Genomic DNA, 22,194 nt, shown 5'->3' with positions numbered 1-22,194 from the left:
GCATCTTGTGGGATGTACCAAGCTAATATACATATGCCAAAACGAGTATTTCGTATTCATTCTACTACGTTGATGTTTATCTCATAAGTCACTTACGAACACTTAACGCAATATGTGAGCCGATAATTGTTTGCCTTCCACAGGGCTAAACAGGTGGCTTGCCCTTTTTTGTCATGTTTACTCCGCAAATGATGATAAGTTCGGAGTCACTAGTAGCTTGCGTTTGTCTGTGGTCTTTGTCTGATCTGAGAAGTTTGCAAATAGCAAGATAGAACTAAGCGACCGAAACTAATAATACGTTTGGTGTTCTCGGGTTATTAAACGATCTTGTTCATCAGCACATTTTCGGCGCATTTCACAAACGCTCAGACCGGCTGTATGTTTGTACGAGATATCACCCACTTCGTAGCATTGGTATAAAGAACATACTATGATGGGGACACACAATCGTGACGACTTCAAGCAACGCCCCGACTGTACACACGGTACCGCCAGTATCATAGACTATACCGAAAAGTTCCGAGGTACACATGTACAAACAACAAACACTATACGTTTACATAAAACATACATACAAGAAAAAGCAGAGACATTCAGACGAAACAACAGAAGCTGGTACCAAATCTTGTGATGCGTATTTTGTGACTAAAGCACGAGTAAGGAACTACAACTCAATACAGAAGACGAAATGCACTATATATATATATATATATATATTTAAATCTACCTAACAAACTATACATTTTAGATATAATTTTACCCGGCAAAGAGCCGATCTATTGTTGGTAATATAGTCTATGAAGTGTTTGCCTATAAGAACTTTTAAGTTGTCGTAAAAAAGCGATTTATTAAACTAAGTACAGATTCAAGTGTTTTAGATTAGGTTGTACCACGTACATTACGGTAACGTTAGATATAGAATAGACGCTTCTATAGTAGATCTTCTATTCACACAATTATTGCATGCATTACTTTTACTTACCAAGATCATCTATGCAAAAAAAAGGTATCCTGCCGTAGAAACTGAGATGATTTATTGAAAAATGGCCACATATCTTTATAGTGATTTTAATTGTAGTTTTATTTACTTGCTATTCTGTGTGTAAATGTGATGCAAGCTAAATGATCCCTGCAAAGTACATACCGCGTCCGCCGCAGCTTTTCCAAGCACAAAAACAACTCCTATTAGAAAAAAAGGTAACATGCCCATTACCATCGAGTATATACTATCGAGCATTGCCCTGCGGACATATAAATCTAGTTTTATATGGTTTGTTCCTCTAGACGTTGCTTACATTCAAGTGGCATTTATCACGAGGGTCAAATACAAGGACTAACGAAGAGGTTCAAACATTTAGTTCCATGGGAGCATTTAACAGGAGCTAGCTGTCTAAAGGTACTTAAAGGCGTCGCTACTTTACCATTGCAATACAGATCTAGGAATAGTGATACCCTGTAAGATACATAATTATCGCTTAGCATGTTTTCTTCTTAGCTAATCCCGTTTTGTTTATAATTGACACCTTAGATAAACGTGTGACTAAAGAATGAGGAAAAACGAAGCCGGTAAAACCATACTCGATATATTGTACCGTTGCCTCTGCTATGCGAGCTCAATAAATACATTGGTTTATCAAAAAAGTACGGACCATTCCTTCAACTAAATGGCTTCAATGTCTGTTATTCTCTGAGTTCGTATAGGTTAAGTCAGTGTTTATGTTGTCTGAAAATGAGATGTGACAGCAGTGGATGCGGTAACGCCTTTATTCAAATTCAAAATGGACGTCCTGAGAATTAGCGAAATTTGTGCAAAAATTCGCTGCGATTCATAACTTTATAACGATAAACGCACAATTGTTGTTCAGATCTATGGCAAAACGTTTGCTGTTTATGATCAAGATACGCTATCAGAAATGCTTCTCGTAATAGCTAACAGTTATAAAAATCCTCGAAGAAATTTGAAAAATTTATCAGGTTAGGTAGATGGGTAGCCTTGACACCGTCCAGCAACTAAACTTTTTACTGTTAAATTAATCTGGCCTTTTTGAAAAAAAGCTGGCCATGAATACGAATTTGATTGTGCGCAAACGCGGTGATGCCGAAATCGAGCCATTTCCAAAGCAGTTAATTAAGCAGGCCAACAAAAAAATGGAAATGGAAAACACAAGCAAAAATCCACGACAAAAATACGCAAATAGGAAAATGTAGCCTATAATCTGTCGCAAAGCGGTGACTAACGCCATAGTATTTGTGTTTGATGCTTCGGACTTCTTTTGTCAGCAATTAACAAATGTACAATAAGCCATGACCGGATCTACTGAACAGGAAAGGCGTCGTCTTCCATTACGACAGTGCTTTTCTAAATGCGTTTTTGAGTTGGCAAGCAAAAATTTAGAAAGCTTTACGGGATCTTGCCCTGTCAGACTATCATCTATTTCAACCTGTTACAAAATTTATGGTGTTAATTTAATTTGGGCGAAAAAATGGAGAAACCATTCGTCTAGACATGAAACAGAGTCAAATAATAATGATTTTAAAAGAAAAATAGTAGAAGGTCATCAGTCGCGTATTTGGCGCCTACTTAGTTTAGTGATACTACTTTTAGAGTGTAAAAAATAGTTATTCCTTCAATTTTAGTTTAAAACAATATGTACTTTTCCACAGGCCGTTAGATACGTTTAGAGGACTGACTTTGGATGTATTTGGTTACGTGAAACATAAAACAACAGTATTTGAACTGCCTCAAACGCCTTTAATTTGAATAATTGTTTCTTTTCTTCCTTCGTGACTTTTTTCCCAGTTTCCAGTTGTTTTTCATTCCAAAAACGTTCGCAGTCTTATCCCGTTTTCGTATCTTATCAGCGTGCACATGGAAGATGTCTCAGCTTCCAGATCACACTTTCCACTTTGACAGTGACTTCGTTTATTTTTGTCTCATCTTCATCGAAAGCTACATTGATACACATCTATACACAATTCCAAAAGCACCCACCACCGTCACTTTAAGAGGAACAGACTCATATCCATTGAAACAGCTGTACGACGATCCGCTTCGCATCGTTTAGACTTGGGAGTCGCAGTGAGAGCAGAACCCGAAAGAAAAAGGCCGAGTGCATCGTCTGGCGGAAACAGGTGGCCAATTGGTCTTTCTTCGTTGGACCACATCAATGACAACTACTATACGTTCCTTTTTGTGAACGTAGGTCTACCATGCATCTCAATAGCCCCAGCAAGGTAGCAGACTTAGTTCAGTCCTATCCTGGTATCAGACTCTACGCACTCCCTGTAGAGCTACCTGTACAGAGAGCCAAGCGTACTCGTTCATTCACTACTAAAAGAGAAGAGGCCGTCTGCAGTAGCCAGGATCTAGGAGCGCTTTAGCAATAGTAGGTAGTCGCAGCGGTGGCTGAACGTGTAAAATTCTACGAGACTACGCTTCTGAATGGGTGAGTCTCTTGTGTATTGTATACAGAGATCGGACCTGCTCTCGTTTTCCTTGTCTGCCTCTCGCGGTGCTTGTTCCTCCACTCACCGAGCCCATACACAAAAAGAATTGTTTCGTTCTCCGGAAGGAGTCTGCGCTTGTATATTTCTCCTTTCTTCGCTGGAGCTAGTCGTGGTTCCGCTACGATCAGCAATAGCAGCAACCGCGCAGCAATGTTCGCTACGGAAAGACGACGATGGCGCGAATCCTATTTCAACGCGCAATGCTGCCGAGATAGGAAGAACTAGATCCTCTGGGAGGCTAGCATTCGTTTTCTTTCTTTATCGACTTATTACTCAATCTCTCTCTAGTTCAGGTCCGGTCGGAGAATAAGGACTGTGCGACCCAGATAAATATGAACTGCACACGATCGTCTCTTCCGTAGAGTGACAGCAGAATTATCGCTTCTTCTGCGAATGTTTTTTCAATCTCTCGGTTTCTCTGCTGTCGTAGCTTCTCTACCAGTTCCCATTCATTTAATCATCATCAGAAAAAAAAAATAAAGATTGTTCAAGCCGGTCGGAAGTGGAGCAATCAGAAAATGCTCGCGGTAATAAAGAGCTCTACTAGACGCGACGCAGACTGGAACAAAGAACAGTGCCTGCATCTGCGTAAGGTTCATGACCAGGAAAAAAGCAGCTTGCCAGCGACGCCCTGACCATCATCAAAACAAACCTACTCGAAAGGCCGCAACAAATGCTACCTATGTCAGTCTCTGTTTTGCTTGGATGTCAGTAGATGCTTTTCTTCAACCTGTATCCGGACGGGGAGCTACAAGTCTTCTTCGTAGCAGACCCGCCCTGGCCGAAGCTTCGTCCACTTTGGGAGGTAAATGTGGCCTTGATAGAGCAAAAATGTTTGAAAAAGTGAAAAAAGGCTTTGTGCGTGAACTAAAAAAAAAACAGTAGCAGAACCATTACGAGCAAAAACAGATCGCATATGCGTCCTTAAAGAGAGGCATGCGACAGGTTGTTCGCTAAACAGGTTTCTTCAAGGCTCCAGCGGAAGCTAATCTTCAAATAGGACGCCCGTGGTGCTGGCTAGAGTGATATGTACCTGAAGAGACCGTACCTGCTATTGTTTTATTTTCAAACTATTGCTCGTTCCAATTTAACGAGCCGTCGACATTAGATCGTCAACGCTTATTATATGTCTTCCATGCGTTATATGACCGCGATCAAATACAACCGGTTGTTTTCAAATCGAAGTGCCTTCGTTTATATCAATATTTACAAACCCAATTGCAACGAGAATTAGCGTAGTTATATTCACTGACAAGGTGATGATGTTGTTGTTGTTATTGTTGATAATAATAATAATAATTACTTGTTAATGTTGTTAATAATAGGCGCAAAAAATAAATACGGTACTATAGATATTAGTGACGAAGAGCATGACAGTTGTGTGTGTACTCAGTTTGTCGTCGACGGGAAGGCAAAGCTTACTCGCTAAACGGTTGGGCATCGTGCCGGGCGCATTTTCTTTTGATTTTTTTTTCCTTGGTTGTTTGTGTGTATGAGTGGCTGTGTAACGGAACTAGATAAACGGCGAAACTACATAAAAAAAATTTTCCTTCCTTCGTTGTTGTTGTAGACGACTCTTTTCTATTAGAGTACGGTCTACCTACCAAGTATGCGGCCTCGTAGGATAGAACAGCCATAACGAAATTTAGCGTTTCAATGACCCTCGTCGTCTTTTGAGTTATCTTAGCCCGTTTTCAATTCATAACAATTGGAGCTATTCGACTCGAAGTGCAACGCCACACGACGAAGCGGTCGAGTAAAGGCCATAGGCGTTTCTGCCAGTAGACGATGATGCATTGGCATACGTTACCGTCCTTTACAGCTTTGCTTGTTTGAGCATAGCACTGGAACTGGGATCGCTTGTCTGAACGGTGCGTTTACTTGGATTGTTCTCTCTTAGTTGGCATTAGCGTGCACATTCTTACGTCTTTACAAGCTGGCCAGTCACTGTTCGCCGGCCGTGCTTTCAGGGGGGACTTGAATGTTTTATATCCTGATAACGGCACAGATCGTACCGGTCGGAACGATGTTGATCGGGTTAAAAACAATAACCATTTTTTGGAAGGTTAATGATTCGGTACGACAAGCAACACGACGATCTACAGCCGCGGCGAACGCAGGCCGGTATCACGTTTTCGTCAATGTCCACTTCGTCCAAGTTACGAAGTTAGCCTAATGATGACAACAATGATGATAATTATTTCCGCGTTGATTGCTGAAAAATTGCTGCGACCAGATCTGGCGCTTGCGTTTTCGCCTTTGCGGCCGTTGCTGTTAGTGTAGCCGCCCACAAGGTCCCAGGCCCACAGGACCCACCAGTGATGGAGATCCGATCCAGCTAAATCCAGCAGCGTGTCACGTACTGCCGTATTTTAAATAGGAGCGTCGACATTCACAGCAACAGCAGTTCCAGTTAAACTTCCAATCACAATACAAATAAAGCACAGCACGCCCCTCTGTAATATGCGGACGGCGTCAAACAAAATACAATGTATGAGAAAAAAAAGCTCGCGGATCACATAAACTTTTTACTTCTTCTGCAAAAACTAACGCAAGTATCGTGACTGTCGTCATGCTAAGAGCTATCACGTTCAGCTAATGATGCGATACGTATTATGATCCAGTTTATGGTTTTTACACGGCTCAAGTCTGGGGACCAGCACGATAGGCTGGAGAGGCTGTGAATCCCTACTTACTTGCGTATGGGTGTATTACTAAATAAGAACAAGCAAAAAGGAAAGAATGCTACCACCGTTCATCGCCTCTGTCGTGGTAAACCTCCCGCCCGTTGGGTGACGACAGCATGAAGATGTGATGGGATCTTCAGATGGATGTTTACTACCGGGTGATGTAGGCACCGCAGGACTAATTATTTCGCGAGCCTGCCAATGACTACATGGGGTTAAGGAAACACGAAGCACAATTCAGCGGAATTACATTGAGATTACTCTAATTGTACAACTGTTGCTGTCCAATCTTAATGTTGTTGGTGCGGGAGCGGGGAAGAAAATAAGACAGAGCAAAAACCTCATTAGTGCTAACGTTAACCGTAAATTACCAACTGATCACCAACTTACTAACGCAACGTGTTGCTATTTTAAAATGCTTTTAACATGTCTCCGAAGTAAAATTGGATTTCATTCCAAATATCGTTTAACAAGTCCTAGCGTATTTGTTCTATAGATAAACGAAGCTGTGCAAATATGTTTCTCTAATAAATATAGGTAACAGGTATTGGTTCACTCTAGCTGTGCAGTTTGTCTCTTTAACATGCCCCAAGGCATAAATGCCAACTGCTTGGAGTGTTCTTCTGAGGTGCAACTTCACCAAGGTCAACTGTAAGCTACATACGTATGCAAATACTGCTCTCTTGTACCTGCCTCATTTTCACTGAAGTGCATATGAATATTCGCAAATTTCGTTTTGCTCCAGCCTAAAAATCAGTACGGTTTCAGCCTGTAACTTTATTTTCAACCTATTGCAAACATAGGTTTAACAGAAGTATTCAGATTTGAAACTGTCGACGGCTGAGTTAGAACATGAAGGTGTACGAAGTAATCTGTGCACGTTGAGTTTCTCACGGTGATGCATTCCCTGCCTCTACCGCAATCCAGCTGGCGTATTCAGTCAGTAGCACCTCGTCGGGATATCGAAATTATGAACAACCGCTGAAGGAGTCACTGGGGCGTGGTGGCTTCGTCTGTGTATGTTAGGCACTATAACCCTATACTATATATATATATATATATATATATACATACATATATATATATATACATACACTATACATTTCCGCTGTCATCGTTAGCTATAGCACGCCGCTTACCGAAATTAACAGTAGAGTGAAAAAAAGGAGCCAAAGCAGACATTGAACGTAGGCATCTCTGCTATAATTGCGGACACATTAGAAACGGCAAGATGTATGTAGAAGGCCTTCCAGGTTTTCTCCAAGTGAAATATTCGTCAAGATGATGACTTTTATATTTTTCGGAGAAACGCGAATTGCAATCGCTATTTTAGATGACCTTCACGCGCTGCTCGAATCGAAAACCTTTAATTTAGCATCCTTAGGTCCACCTACCTTACGGTACCTTGCGGTGTTGTTTTCTTCTTTCAGAAGCGTCAACGACGCGTCGGTTCTTGTGGTATCTATTCCATGCTAGCTGGATAGCAGATCCTATCAAATGATATACGCTAGGCAAAGTTCGCTCCATAGGGATGAAAATAAGGTTAGACTTGGTAATAGGCAATATCGCATGGCCTACAGTGGGTGGGTGTATGGGAACCAGGCCAGGTAACTGCACGTAATGCCGCTGGTACCAGCCGCACTTGCTCGTTCTCAACGAAATCCGGTGCCGCCATCGCAGCGGCAGCGACGACAATAGCCAACATATTACGTCACGCTACGTTGCATCTGTGGCTGGCGATAGTCGCTCTCCGCCGCCGTCAACAAAGCGATGAAGCTATGGATGGGTGACGTCCTGTATATGTCGCATACGGTATACAGCAAACAGTAGAAAGTCGCTATAACCGAATCAATTGAAGCCGGTTGGTGGGAGACAACAACAACAAACTATCGACTGGTCATAAACAATGGAGGAATAGGTACATGGACAAATCTGTGTGTATTTCGAGTGTTGAATACTTTTGAAATAACATACTACTATCTACGTATATTTAATAGTTCGATCGATGTAGAAAGCATATTTCGGTTATACTTTCAAATCCAGCCGTCTGTGCAGCTGGGGCAGCTGAAGAGGTGGATTTCGCCCTTGAAACGCGGTTTGTCAGCCTTGTTTAACATATAGTACGTTTGCCACCCAGACCTACTGATCGGAACCTAGTCCGTGTGTTCACAAAATAAGCACAGAATTGGAGCACAGAATCTAAAATCTCTGTGAAATACGTGATCAGCTTCGCCATCCTGAAGGCCCATCCGCTACCGGCGGAACAGGTTATCCGGCCCAAAACCGTCAACTTACGCATGACAACAACACTGCAATTCCTGGCCCCGAACTGATATTAAAGCACATCCATTTGGCGTGCTGTGGCTGACGCCGACGTTTTTTACGGCATTCCGTCTTGTGACATCAACCACTCTGTGGGGTACCTGCCCGGTCATGTTGAGCCGGTCGAATCTGACTATCAGTACTGCACAATTTTCGACAAGGAAAAACAGGTGACACCCTCTGATACGACCTGATGAGCGAACAACAAAGTCATTTTATTAATGCTGTATGACAAAATACGGGCTTCAACCGCCTTTGCAACAGGTGAACAGACGAGGTACTGTGCAAGAAAAAGAATATGAGAAACGTTCGTAGCCACTCCTCTATGGCGAGCCTGCAATTAACCGGCAACCATGCCGCTCTGTCGAATTTTTAGTAGAAGGCACTTATGTTGCCCGTCAACTGAACTCGTCAGGTCAGTTCATCCGTTGTGGACCTGTATTTGTATGCGTGCACACGTGCACATGTCAGCCCAACGAACATTGTTGAATCGAGGTATACTTCAATTGTTGTCTGCTACCCTGAACTGTACATGGGCCTTTTTGAACACTTTTTGATAATCCGCTTCTTCATTTCGAAATTGCACTATTTTAGTTCTGTATTATAGGCTGGTACGATGATGCTACCTAATTCAGACGGCAGACAGAATAAACCCGCAATACGCGATTTTATCTTAAATCAAGCTCGTAATAATAACTGTAACTTCTCGTCGGTGCATTCTGAAGCATAGTTTTTCATCATATTTGTTATGATAGTGTGTTTCCTTAGGGCCAGGATCCCCCGCCACTGTTGTTGCGGGGGTACCATGGATCATTGGCTTCTCTATACGGCGAAGTATGAAAGCTGAACGAAAAGATTACTAATACAGCTTAGTTCATTAGTAGTTAGTACACATATATGGGGTTCACTGAACTGTAAAAAGAAGAGCGGTGATAGGCTGACTGGTTGTTTGGCTGGTTAGCCGTTGCAGAAAGTATGAATTGATCGCAGTTAGCACTATAAGCAATAGCTGCGTCAACATTACAGATATTTTTTTGCCACGTTCCTTCGAAGGTTTATGCTTCTGGCCGCGTGGTCCGTTTACCTATTGGCAAAACAAGTGACATAGACGACATTGTAGCGGTAGGGGCATTTTGCTGCGGCTGATGTTTTCATCACTCAGAAAAGCTGCCGCCGTGGCGACAAATTCGCTCGTATCTCACTCTCTCACTAGCAGTGTGACTGCACCTCTGCAACGAGTCCAATGTACCGGTTGAACTATTTGCTGTTCATAGACAGGTAGTCGTCTGCGGGTTCGAAATTAGGCTGATAGTCCGCTCTTATTGCTTGTGGTACGAGTGGAACATCCATAGAGAAGCATAAGGTGGTCGCGACAACGGAAGTGATGCTCATTGACAACAAAAGACCTCTTCAAGCGAAGCGGACGTCGCTGCGTTGGCACTGCCGTTGGCAGTGGGGCTTCTGGTGTTCCATGAGCTACTACCCGCCCGTACAGGGGATGGCGGCTAGCGTTGATATAGGTAAATCGGTAGCACGCTACTGCCGGCCGTTATACTACAACTCATATATTATATGATTGCTCAATGCCGGGGGGTGGACGCCAGGCCAGCATAAAATCAGCAACCGAAAGAAACAAACGAATCAACAAAGAACTCGTTAGATACCATCCGTCCACTACCCAGCGGGTGCTAGTTTTATTTTCATAACCAGCAAGGTGATGTTGCCATGAATTGAATCCATGAAAATGCAGTCTTTAAACAGCATCGAATTTAATTATAATAGTTTTAAGAAATAGCGTGTATCGGCTCGTACTTCCTTTCCATTTGTTAGGAAATTCCCACTGTCATTAACCAATATCTCACCAATGCCCTTCTCGTATTCGTTGATGTTCAATTATGTGCTTTTATTTCCAACAAAAACTATCTATCTTCTAAATGATGGCTGCAGTTACGCTGCACGCTCATCGGTTTATAGTATCAGTCAATGGTGAGTCTGGGTTGTCGCATGCTGGGATCGTCGCTATAGACAAACAGCGAAAAAAACATGACACGGTCACCCACATCAACGGTACTATTACTGAAGAGACAAAGAATTTTTTTTTTTTTTTTTTTTTAGTAATCTCTTACGTTTACGTTGATATCCGTTGAGAGCCCTCAATAGGGAAGACACCATTTATTTATTTACTTATTGAATTAATGCTACACAGCCCCGCCCTAGAACTTACGAGGTTATATTTCTTTGACCGAATCATTCAATTCAACAGTTGTTTGCTTATAAGGAGCAGGGTATGAGACGCCATATTTGCTGCTCGGTACACGTACCTGTACCTGATTGAGGTCTCTGTTACCAGCGTCAGTTGCATGGCCAGAAATCTAACGGCTGCGGAAATACGCCGTAGAATGGACCCCTCAGTGTGAAGCGTTTCAGTCTGCCTACTGCCGTGTCGTAGCTTTGAGCTATTTCGCAGCTAAGAAGTTACTTCTGGAACCTCTGACAGTTATCGTACACCTTACAAGAACCCCGCGAATAGTCAAGTAAAAAACATTTCGCAGTGAGAGATAAAGGTTCATTCGAAATAACAAAATTGTCTGCGCTATCGATGTTCTATGGCCAGCAGAAACGCATCACCTCTATCGGACTGATTGCTTGACATTATTATATTAGTATGTATGTACGGGTTGACGCAAACAGTCGTGTTCCTGGTACACGATCCAAATCTAGGTAGAAGCCGATTTCTATCAAGTTGTTTCGCTCACTATAAATAAATTCGCTAAAAGAATCGATTATTTTTATAGTTAACCCAACCGTTGTGTTTATTCTAGTTATACGAAATTTCAATCTGTTAGAGGCAGTAACAGGTCTCTACTGATATGGTGTTGTGTCGTTCTTTGCGTTTCAATGGCGTACCTGTGGTCGACCAGTGCTAAATGGATAGGTTCCTGATACGCGTTTTATGGCCGTAGCATAACAGGTCAGTGACTGTTGCAGGCTCCCTTTACAGATGAACACCAATAGCTAAAGCAAATGACGAACGGATCGATGCGGCAATTTGCGTTGTTAGAGTTTCGCATTTCAAAGATCAGAGCAGTGGAAACACTGAGTTGGATAAAGCCCAATCATAGGACGGTGTCTTTGCTCCGTCTTTAAGGAAAAAAAAGCTCTCGTTCGATGCTGGCTCGACTCGTCATCCAGCTGGTATTTCCTTTCCGTGAAGCAGGCCAAGCACAACTGGAAAGACGGAATTGTATAGTACAGACAAACCTCTACATCGAGCAAAAGCCACAAACGCTGACCAAACTCTTCCAGCCTCGAGCGTCAGTTGGTGAGTCGTTTAATGTAAGATCGAGAAGCTCGTTCCATTATGACATAAAGCGGACCCTGCGGAAGCTGAAAATATCTATATATTTAGTTGGACTCAATCAACAATGACGATGACGACGATCAACATGAAGCAAGGATTGCACAACATCGCCTCTTCGTTCATTTAGAACAATGCGCGATGTCCGAGAGGTAAGATAGATAGTTGCTAATAACGAACCGATGTTTAAAGTAGAAGATAGTAAAACTATATGGCAATCGAAATACAGCATCTTGACAACACTGTGTGTGTACAAGTATAATCCTTCAGCGTATTAGTTTCTCTTGGGCTAACCTTAGCAGGACGAAAGCAGAACGAGACAGACGTAGATGCCATTCGTGTTCATGATTGCCATAGATTTTTGTCCGTTTCTTACTATGCGGCCGTAGCTTCGAAGTAAGGCTAAAAGTTAAAATCAATCACTACGCTACCGTCACGTTTTTCAACTATCTAACAAATATCATCGATATTTGATCATTGCCTAGCTGTTTAAATGAGATAGTTAACGTCAATAATATTATTCCAGGAACCACGATGGCAACACTTACATGACCGCACAGTTTTGTTGAACATGATACAAGAAACAGACCTTTCTACCGAGCACTTAACCCCTGTCGCACGCAGGTAGCAGATGGGGTACATCGAACACGGAACGCAGCGGCAGCGATGATAAGTCGTTCGCATCAAGATGCAATTTCTTCTCCATGAACACAATTCGATAGAATGATTGATGTTGTTACAGTCGGACGAAACGAAAATGCTACAGGGAACGTTATTTGCTGATGACTGTGGGAATTCTACGCCACAACAATGCATCAGGGTTGCTCTTCGAAAAATAGTGACAAATTAGTCGTTTGAATTGAGGAATCGCTACGCTCCACACGCTGTTTATGTAACAGAATCCTTTACCAGCTGATCCCATAGGCAGAAAGGGGCAGTCGACGGCTGTACAAACAACGGTCAAGTTCAGTGAAAAACGCTCGAGTGTCGATGAATACTATACATAGGCCGGGTTGAAGCAATGTCTTTGATGATCTTATTTCGTTCTGCGCGGAACAAATCACCGTCGACTAATTTGAACGGAGCAAAAAAATATAGTAGCGTTCACTATAGCAATTTCTGCTGTAAGTCATACTTGGATTTCCACTCGGGGTTGCCACGACGCCACATAATAGATGTTCCGAGTTCTACGTCCGATGAGCATTGCTTTGGGCGGCTCAGGATTTACTTTAAGCTCGACCAGCTGGCTGCAAAGTCGAGGTTTTGAACCTAAACCACAGCACAATGTACTACTTTCCGAATAGTTTCGCATCACATAATCGCACCTATTCCATCTTGAACGAATTCAGAAATATAGTAATACTTCTACGGCCCCTACAGCTTGATGGTCGAATTGCCCTCTTGAGCATAGCATAACTCACCTCCACTAGTGGCTACCCTTTAATCCGAACTAGAGGTTTAGCATGCGATTGCGGTTACCGGTCCCTATACAGTCGCTGGATGCTTGGTAGATCGTTACAAGTTGACTTTTATGTGAGAAACAAGTACCGCTATGTACACGAATGATGCTAGTACAGATAGTCACTGCATATATATCGAGATCGGCTCGATTATAAGTACACCTGTTGAGTTGAACGCCTCCGTTGCTATTGGCGCTTCCTGACCAGTCTATTTGTATCTGATCTATTAAACTGCGTATAGTCTTAACTATCAGACGTAGTACGATTAAGCACGACATCGTCTTTATGTCAAATGTGGATCACGCCCAAGTTCGAACGTCCTCTACTGCGGCTGTAGCCACTTCTCAGAAGTTCAACTTGTCCAACGATACTACATATATCTCTCGGTTAGGTTATACATATATCTCTCGTTGTGCGGACTGTCGTCTAATACATCGTTTTCGTAATCGGGTTCAATTGAGAGCTTAATTGAGGGCCAAGGCCTATGAAGTGCATTTTCAAAAGTACTTCCATAGTTGTTTGCCATCTCTGCATACGTTATTCATATATACTTAGGTGTTTAACTTAAAAATGGGGGAAATTAGTTTTAGAATTCTTTTTTTTTTTTTTTAATAAAAATTAACAAATAATTAATTGGCTTTAGCTATGTAATTGACAGGTAGGTATTGTGAGTCACTGTGCGGTGTGCATCTCTGTGTACCTCTGCGGCGCACTATAGTAATGTTTTGGGCGGGAGACTAGCTCTAGAATAGCTCTGTGACGTTAATTCTATTGACAATTTCACATAATATTTACTAGTGGTACATAGACGTTTCGGTTTTGTGTACACCTGAACGATGGACTTCATACCTGTATCACTATCTATAGTATTCAAACATGTTTCTCTTCGAATGCGCCCCATTTTTTATCCGTTCACGTCAAGATGAAGCGAAGAGACCGAATTATGTTCTCTTCTGTTGCAGTGTTTCACGAAAAATATCGTTATCTTCGTTTACCACTACACTATAATTATTATTGTTTTTTTAGATTAAATTCAAAGGCAACGTTCATGGTACCGCATTTTGTTTCTTGTATTTGAATTGCCACACAAACACTATATGTATACAACGTCTCGCAGCGCTTATCACAGTTGTATCAATCATTCACGCGTAACACAAATCTCTCATAACGATAATGAGTGTTGCCTCCACCCCTCGTTCACTTGATCGCGTAGATAGAATTACCCAGACACAAAAATGTTGATCGAAAATAGGAGCATTTAGGAATCGATTGCTTTAGATTCTTAAAAGAACCCGTATAACGAGAGATTCATCGGGACAGCAGTGCAGAACGGTCGTATGGGTCTTCCATACCTGAGCTTAGTGCTCTGTTAATATACTTGCGTACTAAACGCTAGTCGAACTCTACAATGTTGACGTTCACACGGTAAATTTTGCTTCGCCTCTCAACATTTACGTTCGTTTGTTTGTTTGTTTAGCAACAACAGATGCAAAAATTACTAAATCACATAACAACATGTTTATTTAGAAATTAAATCATACCTGGCTACATTTGTGTACACATAAATCCTTGATCCGGCTTTCCGCTAACTCGGTATAAACGATAGCGCACCGAGCGAGGCCCATCAAAATCACCGCGGTGAAGAGTCTCCTCCACCGACAGCCCAAGGATCTCTTCATCCGCATCTTTCCGCGCATCACTCCTCTGCCTATGGTGCGTTTTAAATCCGTCTAGCTAAATTTTATTCGCTCAGTCACCACAAGGAATCAATAACAACCGCGGACAGTATACTGAACACCCTGAACAGCTTCGCACTGCCACGCCATAATCAGGTATTTTTCATATACTCGATATGATACAATGAACAAATGTATTATTCCGGTTATTATATTCCGATTTCGCCTGATTTCGACAATACTCCGATTTGTAAATATATAGCAGATTTTTATCACTTTACTGCTAAAAGTGTTTTCTTTTATTTTGTTTTTTTTTATGATTCCGCTCACAATACAACAGGAATAGTAGCACACTATAGATGAAGCACCAATTAGATCAATTTATCTTTTTTGTTCGCTACTAATTTTCCTGCACCTGTTAAAGAAACAACATCATTACGCAGTCACAAGCACTACACTAAGTGGCTATCCGTAGAGTATGGCTAGCACAAGGTAGACTGTCGTTACCATACAGAGCTACACAACGAACACCAGACCCACAATCAAAAAATAAGTAAAAAGTCAATCGTGTAGCATTAGAAAAACACACCTCTGGTCGATCTGGTGCGCACTCTACCCTGCAACTGAACCCGGTGGACGCGCAGGTCCTGGTGCTGAACGCTCCATTCTTCCTAGGCTGTCGCTAGATGGCGCCCCTACTGTTGGCGGCGATCGTTTATTGGCCCTGCGATGTCGGTGGGTGGAGCTTTGCCGCACGTGCACTTGTCGCATCTGCCAGTGTCAGATCTGAGAAGCGCCAAAGATAGATCGGGCTGAGGGCTGCAATCAATATACTGGCCTCGGCACTAGTGCAGGTCAATCTGGCCACTACATCCGGCTATCGCGCACGGCCGCCTCCATCTGTTAATGGTTCTATCGGTATGTCGGATAGCGTTAAGTATGGCCTCAGTGGCTGCCGGACATCATTGCAGCGCTATCATAGTAATTAGATATAGCGATGGGAACAATCAACTGTGGTTTCTGTTGCTCGATGGCGTTACAAATTGTTTGCGTTCACTAAAAACCGCTGTAAATTTAGCGAGAACTCGGAGCGCGAAACGAGACACGAAGATAGGATATCACACCGGACATTGCGGTGACTGGCTATGTAACAACGCTGCTCATTTAAAACTAACATACATTCGAGTAAATATTAAGCTGCCAAAGCAAAATGTGCTATGAAGGCCCCCAAGCCAAGAGTTACGTCCCGAGTCTCCCACTCGAGTTCGAAGCCCCGTCGACTCGACCTTGGCATCGTAGTGGTCATATTAGAACTCGAAGGCATTCGCTGATGAACGAAAACCTTTTGTAAAAATAAACGGCAAAATTACGCTTCTACGGGAGGGGCGAAATAAGCTCTTTGGAAGCCAGGAAACTGGCTTTACAGAACAGGAGATTTGGTCACACGACAGAGTCCAGGCGGCCAGAAAGCGATTTCAAATTCAAGGTTCTCGAGAAATTCGTATAGATTTGGCTAGTTTAAACAAATGCATGCACTAGAAAATCTAACACCTGTAGGTTTGGCCATTCAGTTTGTTCGATCGGAGCATCGGCCCTATATAAGATAATAAAGATGGACCAGAAAGTTGTGCTTGAAGTATATAGTAAGCTAAGCATAGGCGTGAATAATCTTATTTGCCATCTATAATATGCATGCATCGTATTCAGACCTAGGTACGCTAACCTAAGGTGACATTTGCGATAGCTGAAGACCCATACGAAGCACGTGTATTGTGTTATTGTATGTTGATGAATAAACAACAATGAAGATCAACGACTGTTCAGATTATTCCTTTATATTCATTCATCACATCATTACCGAATAGTTGAAATGTTGCGTGCGGATAAAAGCGAAATGGCTTTTAGCGCGGCTGTGTTAGAGCTACGAGAACACTGTAAACAGATGAGAGACTAAACGATTCAGACAAATGAAGACAAAGAGGACGAACGAAGCGATCGACGTAGGCGGAATGAATTCGTTCAGAAAAGAAACGAGTCACTGGCTACTTGTTTCATTTATGTAACCATCTTTATTTACAGTTATAAATAGAAGTCCGTATTTTCTAAAAACAATACCCCGGACAATAGACGTCTCAATTATTATATACAAGAGAAACTGGCGTTTTCTCGTAATTAAATTCTGCATAATAGTAATAGCATCACTTGACAACGCTACGACATGCGCTACTACAGATTGATACAGCCAGCATATAACTATTATTATTAACAATTAATTATTATTAAATGATTATTATGATCATTTTTACGTTATGACATTGGGACCCGTTCGATAGATTGCAATTTACAGACGCTTTAAGACTAAAATACGATCGGAATTGGGCTATAGTGCGTTGTTGTTAAGTCTAACGGTCAATAAATAGCCATAAAAATGCACGTATCTATATTATCTGTGTTATCAAAAAACTGCCCACGTAGTGTAAGCAATCGAAATTTATATTGGATTTTTTCAAACGGTGCTCAATTGTACAATAGTTGGTAAAAGCAGAAAGACATTCATCGTTATAGACAACCATGTGATACAGTTCTTGGCACTATGAACTGAGTGACAGTTCGCTATTCACGACACAACCTACCGGAAAAGTACCGATATTTGGCGGCTTACATCGATGAAGTACGTGGTATTAAGGGTTGGATTTTAGAGCTGCGTATAATACAACCTGGATGGCTTAGGTAAGCATTCGAATATGTCAACATTTCTATCCTTCAACTATAGTAGATGGCTAAAAACCGTGATCAATTGTATTACAAGGCATCGCTACGATGAAATGACTTCCTCAGACAGTAAGTGTCGTTTTTTTAATACGTGAATTTTACCTCTACATGTATCAAAACTTCGTGCCTAAAAAGACGTTCAACACAAACAGAGAGAAATATAAATATAATTGACAGGTAAAGGCGTAAATATATGTTATAAATAAGGCGTAGAAGTTAATTCATGACCAATGGTTCATGACATCGTCCATAAATTGTTATCACGTCACCTCACGATGACGTTGCACAAATAGGTAGAATCAGTCTTGGCAAGCATATTCACTTTTCAGGGTTAAAAACTAGAAATTCGTCCACTTCTAACACCACTTTCATCCGGCTACAACGAAAAACACATCACAATATGTGTCATTGATGGAGTTACTAGAAATATATAGGTGCAATCATTGCCCTGCGGTCCTAGATATACCTGTCCACTAAATAAAACGATCTATGTTTACACTGATTTGCCACTTCTTCTTTGGCAAATTCGACCACCCTGTTGCCACTTCCCGAGTACCAGCTCTCGCTTGGTAAACATGGGGTTAACTGAAGTCCACCGAGGAGCTATGCAAGTTAAACTGGCCTTCTTCGTCCTTCGATGAGATGTCCCTGAAAACCGGCAGACGTTGTCCGTAACCGGAACTACAGCGTGATGTGATTCGAGGAACACCGGTTTCCCAGAAGATATCCGAGTGAGACTGCGCCAGACCTGGACCAGAATTTTCTTGAGCAAAGTGAAGTTGAGCTGTTCAATGATACAAATAAATAAAAGTATTAAAATCAGCTTTTGAAACCGTAGTCGCTGACGAGACACCTCGGGTTTAAGCGTTGCGTTTTTTTCGTTTTGCCGTCATATTGTGATAATTTAGGTACTCAGAATGATTTCGTGTAAACATTCCTAATATTTGCATATTATCATTGCAATCGCGTCATCTGAACGTATTACAGCTAAAGTTGAATTATTACAGGGCCAAAGTGATGCTCCGCTTTCTGAAAGGTCCGAGCTGGAAGAAGTTCTCGAGATGCTTCCCATTGAATGTCCAGAACGGGAACACAGTGGCGACAGTGAAGGTGTTGTCGGAAAGCCTGACGAACTATGAGGCGAAGACGACATCGATCCAGGCCAGGAAACAGATAGCAATGTTGCGCTGGGCACCTGAAGTAGCTCCTGAGTGACGGGTTCAGCACTGGACAATGGGAAAGCGTTTGCACAATGCATTCCCTGGAAAATATGCTATTTTTAAAATATGTAAGTAATGACAATACGTAAAAATAAAAGAAGTCAATAATACAAACGACGTGTACGTGAACAGATGCTTTTGCAAGGTCTTTATTCGCGTAACGTCCTTAACGCAAGTGCTCGATTAAGTATGCGCACACCAATTTGAGAAATGCGAAATTTTCCGTAAAAAGCGAATCGAAACCTTGAAGCTTGTTTGAAAGACGTTATGCTCTAAATTTATAAATTATAGAGTCCACAATCCCTATCATCATGAACAACGTACTTTCACATGTCACTTGCTTGTACATGTACGCAAAAGCCTATAATTTATAGAATTTATATACGAAATGTAGAATGAAGTATCGATGAAGGCAACAAACATTCAGAAGACAAACTTAGTAAGTACATAATTCCTCTGTTCTTACTACTTCAGTCCAGGATGCAGACCAGCTATGACTCTCGACTTGATGGGTATCGTCATTAGCAAGATTCTCCTTCGAGTCCTGCGCTGATACCTTAGTAAGGGTCACCGACGGCGACCTGATCGTAGACACAAAAATTTATGAAAAGGAATCATTTTTCAACGTTATTTCCGACGTGGTGGTCGTTCCTGTTTAACTAAAAGACTATTTATACAAAGCTCGTTCACCTCTGTGCACATGCAAAATTTCATGTAAGAATATAGTGTTATTCCAGAATTGTATCTTATCATGAACTCAAAAAGCATGAACGCAGGACTTATTGCAATCCTACTTAAAAAAAAGACTAAAACCGTTAATAATAAAAAAAGAATAGTAAGATTAGCACGCCTTTGAGCCTGAATAGATCCACGAAAAACATATTTCCATAAATTAAGTTATATAGTGTAAATATTCGTATGACATGAATTACCTCAATAGATGAGTCGTACTGAAGGAAGGTTCTGCTGCAACAGCTTGTTGCTGGCAGAGAGCATAGGCACTCTTGAGGATATCTTCGGGGTCGCGTTTGTAGTGAATGAAGCTGCATCGCTCGCCAAATGGACAAAAACCCACGGTTGAGAAATCGCTGCATATCAGATCGATTGGATTTCAAAATTTGACGTTAAACTACCACGATCAAAATTTACTCATTTTATAGGTAATTTGAAATCACTTTAAATAAATTGTTTGTTAGACTTCTATGAATACGAGTTTTTTGGTAGCTTTGACCATGATGAGCTGAAATGCACCTTATGATTCAAACTGAGATGAATTGTCCGTTTTTAATTAAATGAATGCCTCAGTACTACTTTAAAGCTTTGCTTTATGCCAGGTCCTTTAGACCTCATTTAACTATATTGAATCATGTCGCATTACGAACGCATTGTTTCAGGCTAATACTTTTTACAGGTAAGCGTAGCAAGAAATGACAACAGGACGATCGCTCGTAGTCGTTTACACCCGTAAACGACTACGAGCGACTATACTTACCGACAGGGAAGTGTCTTATGCTTTGGATGCCTCTCAATAAATCGCACCTCGCTTCTCGAATGTGCGTACGTACATTGATCTCCAAAGGGGCACCGACCTTGCTCGGCTAAGTAGTGGCACATTTCTGTCTTATATCTATAACAGCAATATTAAATTAAGCACGCTTTTATTGGAAACTGATTTTTCACCTTTGAATACGCAACTGCACCTACTTTTCACTAGTCAACTTATTTGGTTCGAAGATCCAGCTTTCCGGTAATAGGCGTCAATTTAATTTTTCAACTGCAAAAACTTACATTGACATAGGCTACAGTATTTAGTCCTACTGGACCATTACTCTATATATGGACTGTTCCTGTTAATTACAGCTTAGACCTATTCCAAAAAAAGAGTTTATAAATTGAGTACGTACAAAGTATCGCTAAGCCAAGGCAGCGTACGGTAATGTAGACATCCTTACATGGAGAATTCAGTCAAATTCTAGTATGTAGCTAAACAATACTTTGTGAACTATTCAAGGTAGATTTCGTGTCGATTATGCACCAGAATATTGTCGTACACAGCTTCGAAGATAGCCAGCACCGGATCAAAACATAGGTATATAGAAATATATTTATCGCGAGTTTACATTGCGCGAAAGTGAATTTGTTTTTAAATGCAACAGGTATCATTCCACTCTTAACAATGCTTCGTAGTTACCAATCAATAATGTATTTTAGTAATACCTGTCTATACGTAAGATAGTGTGGAGGACAGATTTGCATATAATACAAGCTGTTTATTCGAAATAAAGAGATGACTTTGATGGTGGAGTCAAAACCGTTTACCCTCATTGTCAGTTATTTCACAATCGAAGGAAGGACCAGGCCACGATTAAAAGATCTTGCAGTTCTGCTGCCGTAAACTTACTTCGATGACAAAGGCAAATTTGGTCGAGTCCGTCCGCGGAACGTCTTTGGTTGAACACCAGATCGTGAACGACTGCCTTTTGCAGAGGCTGTTGCAGCGGCTGCTCTCGCGTTTACTGAAGGAAGCATCGTAAAAGTGGGCCTTTCTTTACTTCAAGTACGACAAGCGAAACAAACGAGGCCAACACAGTTCGACGTTGTGTATCGCCACCACTTCACTTTGCTAACTTTTGAAGCGTCCTCTTTTGTTCTTAGAGGATCGCTATATTTTTTGTGTAGAAAAATGTCAAGGTTAAAAGACGCAGCACGACCTCACCAGTTTTTTTTTGCGGAAGAGAAGGACTACCTCAGGTGCGTCGTATGGCGGTTGCCTTCTCGGCGTGCCCTTACGAATGACTCTTTTCGTTCAGGCACACTATGTGGGGCGGCGCCAATGACAGCTACAACGTCATCGTGCGGAGGAAGACCAGTGAACGACGAGATGAGTTTATGTGCTACGCTTGTCGACACATGATCTAACCATGCAGCATGTCCTGCACGTACGGGCTTATCTAGGATGCCGTCTCTTAATATCTGAAGGCGGCGCTTGGCATCTACCGAACCCGAAATTGCTTCGGTGGCAATCCAAGTTCACTCGACACGTTTCAACTTGTTCAGTTACGTAAGCGTCTAGGCAGGGAAGTGATTATTCATAGATGTTATTGCTTACAGTCTAATCAAGACATTTTCGAATCCTCATCACAACACAGTTAGAGGTTGTGTGGCTTCGCGTAAACATGTAAAATCATTCAT

General features: G+C 41.7%; 2 protein-coding genes and 1 long non-coding RNA gene across 4 annotated transcripts in view; 1 reads left to right on the top strand and 2 right to left on the bottom strand.

Moving 5' to 3' along the window:
• Nucleotides 1-16,801, bottom strand: part of sev (receptor protein-tyrosine kinase sevenless) — a 61,773-nt gene extending 44,972 nt beyond the window's left edge. Inside the window, exon 1 of the mRNA XM_086972803.1 lies at nt 14,876-16,801. Coding sequence (XP_086828929.1) covers nt 14,876-15,031 — 156 coding nt within the window. The 5' untranslated portion in view covers nt 15,032-16,801. The remainder of the gene's footprint in view (nt 1-14,875) is intronic.
• A 252-nt stretch (nt 16,802-17,053) lies between these two features.
• LOC111271158 (uncharacterized) lies at nt 17,054-21,869 on the bottom strand. Of its 2 annotated transcripts, XM_022851756.2 has the most exons (7): nt 21,719-21,863; nt 21,404-21,518; nt 20,495-20,629; nt 19,935-20,090; nt 19,469-19,583; nt 18,788-19,043; nt 17,054-18,566 (listed from the first exon to the last, which is right to left on the bottom strand). In XM_022851756.2, the coding sequence occupies exons 3-7, from the start codon at nt 20,614-20,616 to the stop codon at nt 18,364-18,366; spliced, it is 852 nt and encodes a 283-aa protein (XP_022707491.1). In that variant the 5' UTR covers nt 20,617-20,629; nt 21,404-21,518; nt 21,719-21,863; the 3' UTR covers nt 17,054-18,363. The 2 variants fall into 2 exon arrangements, with proteins under 2 accessions (XP_022707491.1, XP_022707490.1); XM_022851755.2 differs by having other exon boundaries at nt 21,404-21,869.
• Nucleotides 17,718-19,846, top strand: LOC111271159 (uncharacterized). The gene is made up of 3 exons (XR_002686700.2): nt 17,718-17,851; nt 18,790-19,070; nt 19,477-19,846. It is a non-coding gene; the product is annotated as an uncharacterized LOC111271159 (long non-coding RNA).
• Nucleotides 21,870-22,194: the final 325 nt, after the last annotated feature.

The sequence above is a fragment of the Varroa jacobsoni genome, unplaced genomic scaffold, assembly GCF_002532875.2.
Source record: "Varroa jacobsoni isolate VJ856 unplaced genomic scaffold, vjacob_1.0 contig00380, whole genome shotgun sequence".
Lineage (NCBI taxonomy): Eukaryota > Metazoa > Arthropoda > Arachnida > Mesostigmata > Varroidae > Varroa > Varroa jacobsoni.
The sequence above is the reverse complement of the archived record's forward strand: the minus strand, read 5'-3'. Positions and strand labels throughout refer to the sequence as shown.